The 15370-nt window shown below is 37.7% G+C and overlaps 1 protein-coding gene across 2 annotated transcripts in view; it reads right to left on the bottom strand.

Moving 5' to 3' along the window:
- The window catches only part of LOC126354216 (ankyrin-1-like), a 201822-nt gene that overhangs the window by 140477 nt on the left and 45975 nt on the right, over positions 1-15370 (bottom strand). For both annotated transcript variants that reach the window (XM_050003685.1, XM_050003683.1), the window contains exons 2-5: positions 13995-14141; positions 13810-13886; positions 13596-13700; positions 6671-6722 (exon numbers count right to left, since the gene is read on the bottom strand). In XM_050003685.1, the coding sequence (XP_049859642.1) occupies positions 6671-6722; positions 13596-13700; positions 13810-13886; positions 13995-14106 (346 nt within the window). In that variant the 5' untranslated portion in view covers positions 14107-14141. The remainder of the gene's footprint in view (positions 1-6670; positions 6723-13595; positions 13701-13809; positions 13887-13994; positions 14142-15370) is intronic.

Here is a 15370-nt window from a genome sequence, read left to right on the forward strand (position 1 = left end):
CTGCTATACCTCCCCCTCCCAGTTTCCTGGTTACCCCAGCACCAATATTATTTCTAACTTCATGCATAGTGTCTCGAAGTCTGGCCTTTAGACAATGGTCCTCTGTGTGTGTGTGTGTGTGTGGTGTGGGGGGGGGGGGGGGGAGGGGGGGGGATTTATTTCAGAAGAAGACACTCTGGCTCAATGTGTACATGCTTAATAGTCTTTTTGTTGTGCCTTGACATCTCCACTACATGGTGAGTAGCAGTCCATCCTTTTCATAAAACTGTCATTATCCCATACTGGACTTTCCATTGTTTGATTTTGCCTAATGGCTTTTCTTCCATCCCATAACCCCCATGGCATTTTCCTTTAACACTATTTTAGAACACTACTACACTGAGTGTCCATCCCTTTCTTTCTCTTCTTTCCTCTGTTCTGCATGTTGCCTTCCCAACCATACCACACATTCATACTTATGAGCAACATTATATCAACCATCTTGTCCACACACAACACATGGCTACAAAACTGCTCTGATTGCTGGTGCAGCGTCTGATGTCTCACATTACTCCCAGCAATATCATTATTCCTAGATCTGCAAATTGATCACTCTTCTTGCATCTCTCTCACACATTTTCATGGCATATTTTCCATATCTTCCTGTGTCACAAGAACTCGTACTTCATATTATCAACCTCTCCCCACTGTCCCACTATTTCTCCTCTCTTATTTCAGTTCGTACATTCTAATTTCACCTGATCTAGACACATCTGCTATCCCCCTTATTCCTACGTATCCACCCACAGACCTGCAAAACATATTACACTCTTTTTATTTAGTTTTATCTTTAATCTCTTTGTGTTTTCACATCTATTTCAGTTCATTTTCGTCTTTCCCTATCAGCTTACTCCAACAAGTTTCATCTTGTTTCTCCATACCACATCTGTTCTGTCATTTCTGTGATTTTTCACATTTTTTGTGAGTTTTATCACACAAATTTATGCATTATTTACATATTTTTCTATGTTTGTACCCTCCACCATGGATCCTTGCTCCTCCCACCTGCACCAATACAGAAAAGTTCCCTTATTCATAGCCAGAACCCAGTCCCACATATTGTTCCTGCATTGTTTCTTGGCTCATGGAAGCCCCCAAGATGGCCTTACCATCAAATTACCCATCTCTGGCTGCAAATGCTCCATCTACAATGACATCCATCTATTCACAATCTGCCAGTCCTTAATCTTCACCAACATAGTCCTGCAAAACCATGTCAACCAGGCTTGAACCTCCTTTCAGTACCTCCTCTTCATCCACAAAATTCTTCTGTTGTGCAGTCCCAAATTCCTCGATCCCATCCCACACACTGAATCACTTGCCCTTCAGGAACTAGAGCAGCATGCACAATGACACCTCAAAAAACTCTCCAAACTCTTCACTTCCTACCTCGATCTTTGTATATGATTACCCAACACCACTACATCAGCCCTCAATCCTACCCCACATCCCCTCATAGCTGACAAACCTTGCCTCGCTCACCTCCTACATTTATCCCACCCTCAAAAACTTCCTCCTACCATCAAACAGAATCCAGAAACTAAACAGACCCAAAACACAGCCATGAACCTTTTTTCAAACCATTAGCCCCACATACGTAACAGTCATTTCAGTCTCATGACTGATATCCCTGTAATAGACCTAGATGCAAGATCTGTCCAATAAATGCCCCCACCATCTACTCCAGTCTGGTCATAAGCATCACCTACCCATCAAAGACAGGGCTATCTGCGAAACCAGTCATGTCATCTGTAAGCTGAAACCAGTGTGCTTTGTTCTACGTGGGTGTGACAAACAACATGCTGTCTGTCCACTTGAATGGCCACCGACACAATGTGGCCGAGAAACAGCTGGACCACCCAGCTGCTGACCAAGCTGTCCAACACAACGTCCTACATTTTAATGATTACTTCACAGCCTGTGCCATCTGAATCCTTCCTAACAGTTGTGCAGTTGGAAACTCTCCCTTTCAATATATCCTACATTCCTGTAGCACTTATGGAGTCACCCTTCTTTGATCATTATCCTTCATGCATGTACCTTCCCTTGCCTTTCCCATTCCAGCACTACACAGCCCTCTATTCTACAAGCACACCCACTGTTCTTTTACTTCTCTCCCCATTTTGGCTCCCCTCCCCCTAGCCCTCAGCCACTGTCTAACTTCCCGATTGCACCTACCTGCCCAGCTGCACTACCCTCTCTCTGCTTCATCCCAGTATGCTCCCACAAGCTGCACTTTACCATCACCCACGTTAACCTGCTATCTTTCCCCCTCTCCCCCCTCCCTTGCCACCTCCTTACCCCCACCACTCAGATTGCTTCTCCCAACAGTCACCCACAAACTGGCCTCAACAGCCACAGACAATTGTCATGTGTATGTAAGCTGCATTTGTGTGAATGGTGAGTGTATGTTGTCTATTTCTGAAGAAGGCCTTCTGGCCAAAAGCTTATTTGCTTAGTAGTATTTTTGTTGTGCTGCAACATCTTCTCTATATGGTGAGAAGTAGCTCATCCTTTTCATAAAATTGCCATTGTTCCATCCTGGATTTTCCACTGTTTGATTTTGCCTAATGGCTTTTCTTCCATTCTGTAGCCCAGTGGTGTTTTCCTTTATTACTATTTGCTAATGTTAATATACTCAGTGTCTATCCTTTTCTTTCTCTTCATTCCAGTGTTCTACATGTTGCCTTCCCCACCACACCACACATTCTTACTTATTAGCCTCACTATATCAACCATCTTGCCCACACACAGCACATGGCTACAAAATTGCATTGATTGTTGGTGCAGCATCTCATGTCTCACATTACTCCCAGTGATATCATCAATGCTAGATCCTTGATCACTCTTCCAGTATCACTCTGACATAATTTTGCATCTTATTTTTCATACCTTCCTGTGCGACATGAAATTGTAACTCATTTTACTAGCCCCTATACCCCCCCCCCCCCCCGCCTATCTCCTCTCCTATTTCAGTTCATACATGCTAATCTCATCTGATCTAGGCACATCTGCCATCTCCCTTAGTCATACATATCTGCCCACAGACCTGCAAGACATATTACAATTTTTTATCTATTTTTATCTTCGATCTCATTGTGTTTTCTTGTTGATTTCAGTTCATTTTTGCCTTTCCATATTGGCTTACTCAGTCATGTTTCTTTGGGATATTTTTCTGATGTTTTCACATGTATTTCCATGTTATTTAGATTTTTTATGCATTTGTATCCTCCACTATGGATTCTTGCTCCTACCACCTGCACCAACACAGAAAAGTTTCCTTATTGCTAGCTCGAACCCAATTTCATATATTGTTCATGCATTGTTGGTTCCATAAAATTCTTCTGCTGTGCCATCCCAAATTTCTGGATCCCATCTCACACACTGCATTACTTGCCCCACAGGAACTAGAACAGCATGCACAATGGCATCTCAAAAAACTCACCAGCCTGTTCACTTCTTACCCCCACTTTTGACTACTACTATGCATCATCTCTATATCAGCCTCCAAACCTCCCCTGCATTCCCTCATAACTGACAAACCCTGCCTCAAACACGTACTATGTTTACCCCACCTTCAAGAACTTCCTGTATGTTGTCTGTTTCAAAAGAAGGACCTCTGGCCAAAAGCTTACATGCTTAGTAATCTTTTCATTTGCGCTAAAACCAAAAGACAGTGCTTCAAAAAATACAACCCCTAAGAGCTTGCAAAAGTCATCATTTTACTAAAAATTCTGATACTTTCAATGGTGTTTTGAGTGAAGTAGCAGAATATTGTACCACTTGTAGTGAGGACAATGTGGGCCTCTATCATCCTGGTGTCTGAGTGATGTGCCCTTCCTTTTCAACTCTCACCAACTATTCTCTCCCTTTTCTCCAAGGAAGGACCTATTAGTTCCAAAAGCTATTAAGTCTGTCACTTATATATCTATGTGTCTATCAGCAGTGCTACACATTTCACACTTCAGGTACACACTGTCCAGCAATTGTGTGTTTTTACATAAAAAAAGTAATATTGTTTAGTAAAACAATTAAACAAATTTTAAATTGTGCCCCACATCAGAATAGTTAATATTTTTATAAGTTTATTTGTAAATTGTATTTTGTGAATATAAACAAAATATTCTGGATGTTTCAAAATGAATATTGGAGTTTTAAGACTTTGTAGCATTTATTGCACTCAACTTACAATTATAAATAATAAATCAAATGAAAATACTGACAATAAACAAATGAAAAAGTGACTCAGACAATTTTTCTTACAGGTGAGCACCATTTGTTACGTGGCACACATTGATTCCATAGATAAGTTCTTCCCAGATCATGATGAATGTGTGTGGAGTAACTGTTGCAACAACTGCTTCAATCTTGTTTCTTAAGTAGGGTAGACCAACTGCTAGTGGAGGCACATACACATGATCCTTTATGAGCCCCCAAAGATAAATACTGCATGGCGGCCGACCAGAGTGGCCGAGTGGTTCTAGGTGCTACAGTCTGGACCCGCGCGACCTCTACGGTCGCAGGTTCGAATCCTGCCTTGGGCATGGATGTGTGTGATGTACTTAGGTTAGTTAAGTTTATGTAGTTCTAAGTCCTAGGAGACTGATGACCTCAGATGTTAAGTCCCACAGTGCTAAGAGCCATTTGAACCATTTGAACTGTCTGGCGTCAGATCAGGTGAACATGTAGGCTCTGCAAAACAAGCTCTGTCATCCGGCCCCTTGAAGCCAATCCAGTGACTGGATACATCATTTAACCAATCATGTACTGAGTGCAAAAATTGCTAAAAAAGCTTTAAAATCCTGATATTTTGAAACACCCAATACATGATTAAATCAGCAAAATAATATGTATAATGTCCTGAAATTACATTAGGGATTTATGACATTATTTGATGTTGAAAAAATATTACCAGAGTGAATCTTTCACTCTTCAACAAAGTGTGTGCTGTTTTGAAACTTTTTATCAGATTTAAATTGCATCAGACCAGCATCCGAACACAGAACTTTGACTATCCCAGGTAATGCTCTTACCAACTGAGCTGTGTGGCACAACTCACAACAGGTCCTCAGAGCTTCACTTCTGCCAGGAACCACTCTCCTACCTGTCAAATATTACACAAGTTTTCTGGCATACCTTGCAGAATTAGCACTTCTGGAAGATACAATATCACTAAGAGCATAATTCATGAAAGGCAAGGGACCAGGTTTGAGTCTCAGTTTGTAATACTATTTAATCTCCCAGGACGCAGATTGATAGATTCAGTCTGGAAATAATCCTCAAGGCTGTGCCTAAGACACTTCTCCACAATATTTAATCTGACTGACATTGTATAAACAATGCACATAGGTTCAAAAATAAAATCTCTAAGCTTATGACAAAAATTATTATAAAAAGGAGGAATCCTTTGAGTATGAAGGTGTTGGACCCCAGGGGCGAGACACGTGGTAGGATAGGGTGGGGTGAGGTGGGGTGGGGGTGGCGAGACTACTGGGGGTATGGAGTATTTTTAATATTTTAAAAGATGAATGGTGTTCCAGTTCTGATCCTGTTAAAAACCAACATAAAACCGAGTTATAAATAATTTTCTTGAAAGGAAAATATCTAGGTACACCACAGTTTTACCTTTTTAGAGCTGGGGGGGGGGGGAGGGGGGGGGAGATGCAGCCCCCTCTTCCACTTGTGTATGAGTGCCTTTCTTGGAACTACTAATGACAAAAATCCTCAGGCTGTTAAATTCCAAGACGATATCAAGCTTTCACTTTGTAAACTACATGATTCTACTTGGGAAACTAAAATTTTTGCAGTACTTTTCTTGTATGAATGGAGTCTTCTGATAGGATCTACAGAATATGATTAGTGAATGATGAACAGCACTTAAAATAATGTTGAAATCAGCAGTAATTCTCATTGAAAACAGGCTTCAATTCATATTGGCTCATATCCTTTGTAATGTGGTAAATGGATATAAGTCCAGTTTCCACAATTTTTACTTATGATCATATTTGCTATACCCACACACCACTTCATTTGAAGAAGAAGAGTGAGCGTCCTGTTACTACCTGTACCTGATTTAGGGAGTGTTAAACAGAAATATGCCCTTTTCGCACTGCCCTAAATTGGACATGCGCTGGAGAAGGGCTGCCACCATTCTTCCACAAATAGTTTATAGGCCTTTAATGATAGCTCATTATTTATTACCCTACTTGGTGTAGATAGCAGAAGTTCAGTATCACTAACACACAGTGACCCATGACTGGTGGAACAATGGCAGTACAAAACGGTGTGGTCTGAGGTTCTAAGTGATAACTGGCAAGTGGCAGTAGGTGACCTCAAATGCATACTGAAGTGTGGAATCCCACAAGATGGCACACCCATTGTACTCTCTGCTTACAAAGAACAGTATCAATTTGCTAGACACAGTGTCTCAGACTTCATACCAATACAGTGCTTGGTAGGGATCCAAATTACTAAATTATTCACGCAGTTTCTGAGAGCTGCTTTACTTTATGTATATGTGTGTTGACTCACTCACTATTCCTCAAAGTTGTTCTTGATCTACAGAGCATTATTAATGAATAAAGAATGAAACTTAATATTAACTTATGTATAGAAATTGTGAGTGTCTTACCAATGGTCAGCATAAACTTGACAAGCTCAAAACACCCAGCATTACAAGCCCGCTAAAAAAGAATATACACAAATATATTAAAAAAATTTCCAAATGAATGGAGCATATCAACAGTTAAAAATACAAGTATTTTTTCAGTACCAGTATACAGTTTTTGGATGTGAAGGAAATAATACAGATTGTGTGACTGGTATACCACTAGATCTTAGTACCGTAAGAACTATCCAACTTGCTTACTTTCTACTGGGTAATAACGTGGAGTGAGCCCCAAATATTTAGGATCAAAATTATAATCTTTGAGGATCCTAAATTGAGTACTTTGAGATTAGGAACTAATAGACAAAATTCAAATTTAGTCTTTTTTATTGGCAGGAACAAGTTGCACCTTACAGCAATAATTTAAACTAATAGCAACTGTTCAAAATAATGAATTCAAACATTATGAGGGAACATAATATTTTGCTGCACTCTCTAAAATGACCTTGCTGTCTGTGGTACAATGAAAGAGGCAGCTAGGACCCTTGCCAACCACTTTTTCTTCAGTTTAGACTCAAGTGGCACAAGCCAATGACTGAATATAAAAAGCCTGTGGACTGGACTACAGGCCTGACTGTAGGTAGAGTGCAGCCTTCCTGTGCTGTTGCACTAAGAGGGAGAGGGTGGTGGACCCATTTCCCTGGCCACCTTTTACCACCAGAAAAGATCCGCAGCATTCATTTGATAGCAAGCTGAATGGACCTAGCCCATCCTGGAGGGACTGGAACAAGGAAAAATCTTCACCCCTACTTAGAACTGAATCTGAGATCTCCTGGGCCAGAGTTTATTGCTCTAGTCACTAGACCACCAAAGCCACAACTGCCTGCAAAGCTTTAGGAAAAAATTTATAGGATCTAGATCTGCTAATTGCACTGGCCAGAGGCCAATACTTTCTCTCCCTCAGAATCAGAAGCAGAACTTTACTGTCTCATAACACACATGTTAAATCATTGATTTAGTGTACAGGAGACTCACCAAGTTTATAACTATAACAGAGTGTACACGGATTAGAGCATTTACTAAAACTATAAAATATCTGACTATCTATACTATTAATTTTTATCCTGCTCAACTGGCCAGAACATCATTAACAAGTCATCAATAGAGTTGCACAGATGCTCAGTGACACTAATATGGAAATGGTATGGTACATTGTTGTGTTAAACCACATGTTCTCACAGACAGAGGTACAGTCTCCAATAGCTGTGGCATCTCACCTCAAATGGACACAAGGAAATGTACACCATTCAAGCAGTGTGGTAGCAAGTATGGTCCTATTGATTAATTTTTTTATGAATCCAATCTTCAATCCGCGCAGCATAGCCGAACGGTCTGAGGCATCTTGTCACAGTGCGTGCTGCTCCCCTGTCGAAAGTTCGAGTCCTTTCTCAGTTATGGGTGTGTGTATCATCCTTAGTGTAAGTTGGTTTAAGTTAGATTAAGTAGTGTGAAAGCTTAGGAACTGATGACCTCATCAGTTTGGTCCTATAAGCCCTTACCATAAGTTTGCAATTTTTCCAATCTTCAAGTTGATAGAGACTTGTTGTCAGTTGTTTTAGATGAGCATGGAATTATTTGGTCCCATTACTTGTACATGTTGTTTATGACAGGGATGTGAATGCTTCTCCATCTGTATTCTTCAAACTGTAAAAATTACAGGGACGACATTGGATGTTTTCTGAAGAATTTTTTCTCACAGATTTAACACTTCTTCTCATGTTTATTAATAAATCTCCTCCAATATGATTCAACATCATCTCTTCAAATGAATTGCATAAATTATTCTCTGTTGGGAGCTCTGGCTAGTTCTCTGTAGAATGTGTGATCCAGTTTCCAATAATTTGCTATCAACAGAGATATATTTGTTCTCAGTAGTACAATACCTATTGCAATACTTTTTGTATATTAGTTTGGCTTTATTGAAAATACATCTTGCTGCACCATACATTAAAAGCTTGACTGCTAGTTTCTGTAATGAAGAATGCTAATCTTTGACTTGTCATGAATTATAACAAGTGGTAAATTCCACTATGAACACATTACAGAAAATTATGTATTGTTTTTCAGGATACCAGATCCAACCTTCATGTGGTAAGCTGTTTAGAAACAAAAGCAGTTTACAGACATTTGCCTCACACACATTGTTCGTTCAAGACCCTGTATCACATGCAATACTCACTTCTGATTATCTACTGGTTCCCTGCCTCAAAATATTCAGTTTAGGATCTCCTACCATATGTATAATTTTGACCCTATAGATTGACAATATTCTGTATATCAATCTATATTGCCACTTGATTGCACAAAATATGATTATTAGAATACTGAGTCCTATTTATCCAAGGTGCTGATATAAGCAAGCATATCACTATTTTAACATTATTATTTCACCACATAAACAGAAAATCTGCAATGTTAATAATAAATGTACATGACAATCTGAGTTTGAAATGAATACAAAGCTAGTTGAAATATTATTTCTAAATCACTGGCGTACCTGTACAGTGTTTTTAACTTCTTACAAAACAGAATAATTAAGGTATTTTGAAGGATGTATTTATCAAATTTTTATTGTGAGTGACTGGAAACAGAAAGTATTTATTATTTGTCTTACATGTACCATAAATCCCTATATTACTGACAATTACCCTGTGGATTGTTATCTTTCCACTAACTCAGACTGCACTGCTCTGTCATTTGCAAATAAGAGGTATTGGTCATAATTTTCTGATACTTTATTTGGTAGCTACCATTTATAAAATTACTGGTGCCTCTCTTGTTTTACTTGCATTACAAACTGAGCAATAATAAACAGAGTCTTAAACTCCCTTTTTCTTTGAAGTCTCAAACTGTTGTGCATGGAGCAACAGATTTCATAGTAATGCGAATTTCATATTTCTGATTGCAGAGAGAAAATATTAAATAATATGTATAGTTTTTCTTTGTAACTAATTCGTATAGCAGATGTGAAAAATATCAATACAACACTTACACATGACATAGTTTTTGGATAAACGATCCAAAAATATACAGTTTAAACATACTCTACACAAAAGTACCAAACATGGTTTTTGGATAAACAATCCAAAACTGTACAACTTAAACATACTCCACACAAAATGTACCAAGCTGACACATTTTAGGAGCAAAAATTTCAATCACTGGTGGAATTTAATCCTTAATAAGAAAGCAAGATCTCAGAGGTGTATCTATGGATGATTTATCACTCACATTTGTATCTCATAGGTTGGACATATGAGTGACAAAGCACATTATACATTACAAGGTCTGTTCAAAAAATGTGATGTATTGTGATGTGATGTGTTGTATTGATATTTCTCACATCTGCTATACGACCTTATTTTTGGTTGTTGAAACCAACAATAGTATCTGGTTCCGCAATCTGTGTTGCTAGGCATAAGTAGTATGCATGTCTAATCTTTGTCATGACTATAGAGAAAACCAGTCATTGGCTAGTTGTTAACAGGTGAACACATGTAAGTGGTAGTTGTTGGATTTTGTGTTGTGGGCAAAATAACAGAAAAAGTGGAACAACATTATTGCATTAAATTTTGTTTTAAGCTTGGAGATTCTCAAGTTGAAATAATCCATATGACTTGACAAGTATTTGGGGACAAAGCAATGGGTACCACAAACACAAAGGAGTGGTAGAACTGCTTCAAAGATGGCCCGTGAAGAGTGAAGTACATTCAGGTAGGCCCCCAACATCCAAATCATTGACCATGTTAGGACCCAAGTGTTGCATGGTGGTTGAATCACGATCAGCAAACTTGCAGACATGGCTAAAATTAGTACCATATCCATTCATTCGATTGTAATGGAACATCTGGACCGCAGGATGATCTCAGAAATTTTGTACCAAAGGTGCTAACAACAGAGCAGAAGCAACTTCATTCAGAGATCACACAGGACAGTGATCACTGGCAATGAGTTCTGAGTTTATGGGTACCACCCAGAAACAAAGTTTCAGTCATTGCAAAGGATGCAGCCATCATCCATGTGACCCAAAAAAGTAAGGCAGGTCAACAGCAATGTGAAAGTCATGCTGACCATCCTTTTTGACACCAAGGGCCATGCCTATCATGAGTACATCCCAGAAGGCACTAATGCCAATAAGGAATATCACCAAGAGGTTATGCCTCACATTTGTGAAGCAGTGAGATGCAAACATCAAAAGCCAACAGAGCAGCAGTGTGCCATACCAAAAGAGGCTTTCCAGGGAATGCTTCCAGCAGTGGCAGTAGCATTGGGAGAGGTGTGTAGAAGCTGAAGGGGAATACTTTGAAAGTGACTAGCATCAGACAATTGTATCTGAATAAAGACTGAATTTATAAATAAAGCTCAGGTTCTTTTCGAACAGCCTCATACACAGAATTGGGCTTTCTTCTTGAAGGTGAATCAGCTGTCATTTCACACAATTGTGATACAAGATAGAAATTTATTATAGAGTAATGCTTGAGAATAATCAATACTCTGCGCAATGATACAATGAAAAGATGCCAATGAAACTGAAAAACATGTGCTAGGATTAATCTTCCACCAAAAAATTAAAAATGAGTTTAGCTTGTTTCATGTTCCCCAAGATTTGTCATTATTAAGTTGAATTGTGTTTCTCAGTATTCAAATAAACTTTGTTCGTTTGTTTTAAAACAATGTCCTCCTGTCAAGTGAAAAGCTCCCCACCTTTCTTATAGAGAGAAGTCCCCTGCACTTTTTTCTAGGAGCTTGGGATTGTTCACTGCCTGGGAGATATACAATAAATGCAAGCTATGTAAAGGGGCCAATGCCAAGAGTGCTCTCTGTAAAACTGAATTGGGGTTTGTTCCAGTCATAGCGACTTATTTGTTTTCAACTCTTTCAGATGCTTTGCAGTGCCAAGGATACCCGTTTCTGTGCCCTCAATACAAGTTTCTGTGTAGCAGTCAAATGATGGTACATCTGTATGATCCTCCAGTGTGAATTATTATTCAAATGAGAAATTTAAAGCTTCAGGTTTCCTTTTGCTGTTTCTTTTATTGTCACATCAGAGTGCTCAAAGAGGAACTGAATGGAAGTCTGACACACTTAATGATTTTACCTAGGACCACAATTTTTTCAGGTTGTCAGTAAGATCTTTTGATAACGTATAATGATGGAAATTGTTGTATACTTCATATATTTATCTTTTTATACACAAAAAATTCTAACTTCTTCCTTTTGACATTTCTGCAATATATATTTTACCAAGTGTGCAACAGTCTCTGTTTCCTCAGCATTTTTTGAATTTTGTTATTAAAATGTGGTAGGTCTTTTCCAACCTTACCCAGTACATACTTCTCCAGAATGTGATTTACATTTAGTATACACTTTGCACATAATTCCTCTACATCCATCATATTGGAATTGAATATCTATTCATTGTCTAAGTAGAATGCTACAATTGCTTATATGCTTTATCCAGTATAAAAGTACTCCTAGTCTTGCTGATGGATTTATTGACTTCAGTAACCATCAGCACTATGATGATATTAGATTAGATTAGATTAATACTTGTTCCATAGATCATGAATACGACATTTCATAATGATGTGGAACATGTCATTATCACTAGTCACTATCTCTACACTGACATTGTTGATAATGTCAGGCTTGTTTATAGCGAAAAGATCTGAAATATTTGCATTGCGCATGGGATGTCAAACAAACTGCTCAAGACAGTTTTCAGAAAATGTGCTCAGAATTACTTCACAATACTGTCTACTCATACCACCTGCAATGAATTCATAAATATTTAGTCTACATGCAGTAGATTACAGCTGCCTCTAACTCATGTTGTGTGATTGAGGTACCTTCATGCTATTTAGTGTAGACTTTCTTTGAGTGATCTTACAACCATTATGGCAGAACTGGGTGGCTAGTTAAAACATCAGATGATTAACTTGAGTTTGTTTAGGCCATTTACTTGCATACAGATAACTTCGCTCACAAATTCAATTTCAGCCTCTTACTGAAATGAACGCTCTCCCTCCTATGATGTCTAACCTGTCTTGCTGTCATATTTTTCATGCCTTGTTAAATATTTCAGGGCTTTCTATTTTATTTGCATATATATTACAAATGCCATTATTTTATAAACAGCAGATATCCATATCAACTCAGCCAAGTTTTTCTCAGATTAAAATATGCTGCTGTTACTACAATTTATATTAAAGATGTTAAGGGATTATGTCCACCTGTTTTGTTGTTGATATCAACTTACAAAGCTACATTAAAAAGAAGGTTACTCTAGAAGAGTATCAAAATTTGTCAATAATAACTCACGTAATAAATCACAACTGGCATTCAGAAGAGTTCCTCAACTGACAATAAAATCAGAACATTCAGGCACCAAATTTTTCCATCACTTAATGACAAAATATCAGCAGTCTGTTTTGTTTTGTGATCTATCAAGACATTTGCCTACTCAAATCACAATATTTTGCTAGAAAAACTGAATTATTATTAAATTTATAAGGTGGCTAACAATGTAGGGCCTATATAGAGGAGATTTATGTCATTTGACAAACCATTAAAAGTCTTTCACATGGTTCATTCTTTTGGCTAATGTTGTTCCCCATATATCTAAATAAGCTTAATATGCTTCACAGAAGACATAGTGGTTTTTTTTTCAAAAGGTGTTAGTGTTATAACTAACCCCACAGACATACATCAACAGAAAATTTGAGTAATAAATACAATAAAAGAATTATTAACAAGTATTCTGCAAATGTTATCTCCCCAGCTAAACAAGAATGTCATGGTCCATCAGCTTTGTAAGTATAACTTCCTGTAACACTAGTTTTAAAAATGACCCAACTTATATAAAATTATAAAACAAATTGTGTCTCACCAAGAAGGGTGTATAATAGAATGGAGGCAAGGCATGGTTCACAGCTTCAGGGTGCTTTTGGAGCAACATAAAACACTGTTCTGCAGCTTGTCGTTGGAAGCTTCTCTGAAGAAAAAAAAACATTAAAGAAGAATCCATTTAAAAGACATGACTTTCAAAACTAAAAATTACATTCCTTTGTGAACAATAAATTTATTTCATGTAGTTCACTCACCATAGCTGACAGATGAATATGCATCAGATCTATATGAGGTTCACAAGGTTCCAAGTCATAATTAAATTCCGGCTTCTCTGGAAAGACAATGGAAAATCAGACAAATATCAGATATGTTGAAATTCAAGTGCGACAGTTATTCACAGTATGAGAAGGAAAAAGAACTGTAAGAATATAAAGCTCACTTTTTTTAACATATTTCCTCCAGCATAAAACCACAACAGTCACTATAATAGAAATAAGACCAAAAACTAATGAAAGTAGTGTTGGTTCCAAATGAATATCTTCATAAAACATTGCAGAACTTTCTTCAGTTCTAGCTTTTAAGCAACCTGCAAAAGAAAAAATGGTTCACTCAACCTCTAGAGCACCTCTTCATGGTGCTATACACCTTAATGAATGATGGTGAAACATAAAGTATTTTAAAGATAATACAAAAACACAGTTTACTAGATAAGGTTTCTTCTCCTCTATGGTCACCTCTTTCAGACTATCAGTGGCTCACTAAGGAAATGAGATATTAAACCAAAGCTAGAAATATTGTAAACAGTAAACAACTGAGACCAAAAACACATTATTTACTTCATACATAGTAGGAATGAGTCGGATATTCTAGCAAGAATGGCTGTAATGTAAAAGTATCATATCTAAGATAAAATGAACAAGAGAAAATACTTTACAGCATTTCAAATAAAAAAGCAGGAAAATTAATACAAGTTAATAAAATTATTGTCAAAAATACAGCCATAGTTCCTTGGTGACTCATGGTATTCTGAAATACAGTTGGAATACGAGTCACAAAGTAGCTTGATTTCTTATTCATACAACCGACATCTCATATTCCCTATCTAAAAAAATCTGTATAGTTACCAGTATCTGATGAGGAATCACTGATATTAACAGTCATTGTTTTGATATAGACAGATAAACAAAAAGTGTAAGAGTGTAAAACACTGAAAACATTAGGTTGGAATTTTACAGTGTATAATATCATATACATCTATACTATGCAAGCCACCTTACAGTGGGTGGCAGAGGGTTCTTCCATTACCACTATCTGGTACCATCGCCTTTCCCATTCCATTCATGAATGTCTCATGAGAAGAATGACTATGACTCTGTATGACATCTAATTTCTCTAATTATCATTTCATGAGACAATTTTGTGGGGGAAAGTAATAAGTTTCCCAACGCTTCTTGAAATGTAAGCTCTCAAAAATTCAACAGTAAACCTCCCTGTAATGCATAAACATCTCTTGTAGCATTTGCTGCTGGAGATTGTTGAACATCTTGGTAACAGGCTGCTGCTGAGTAAAGTAATCCTGTGACAAAATGTGCCATTCTTTGCTGGACCTTCTCTCTTCTATCAATCCTACTTGGTAAGGATCCCAGACAGAGAAACAACACTCAAGAATCAGTCAAACAACTATTTTGTAATCCACTTCTTTTGTGAGTGAATTAAATTTCCTTGATATTCAACTAGTGCATGTCAGTCTCACACTTGCTTCTCCTGATATTTGTTTTTTGTGGTCACTCCATTTTAGGTTACTCAGCATGGTTA

This window comes from Schistocerca gregaria, chromosome 3, assembly GCF_023897955.1.
Source record: "Schistocerca gregaria isolate iqSchGreg1 chromosome 3, iqSchGreg1.2, whole genome shotgun sequence".
Lineage (NCBI taxonomy): Eukaryota > Metazoa > Arthropoda > Insecta > Orthoptera > Acrididae > Schistocerca > Schistocerca gregaria.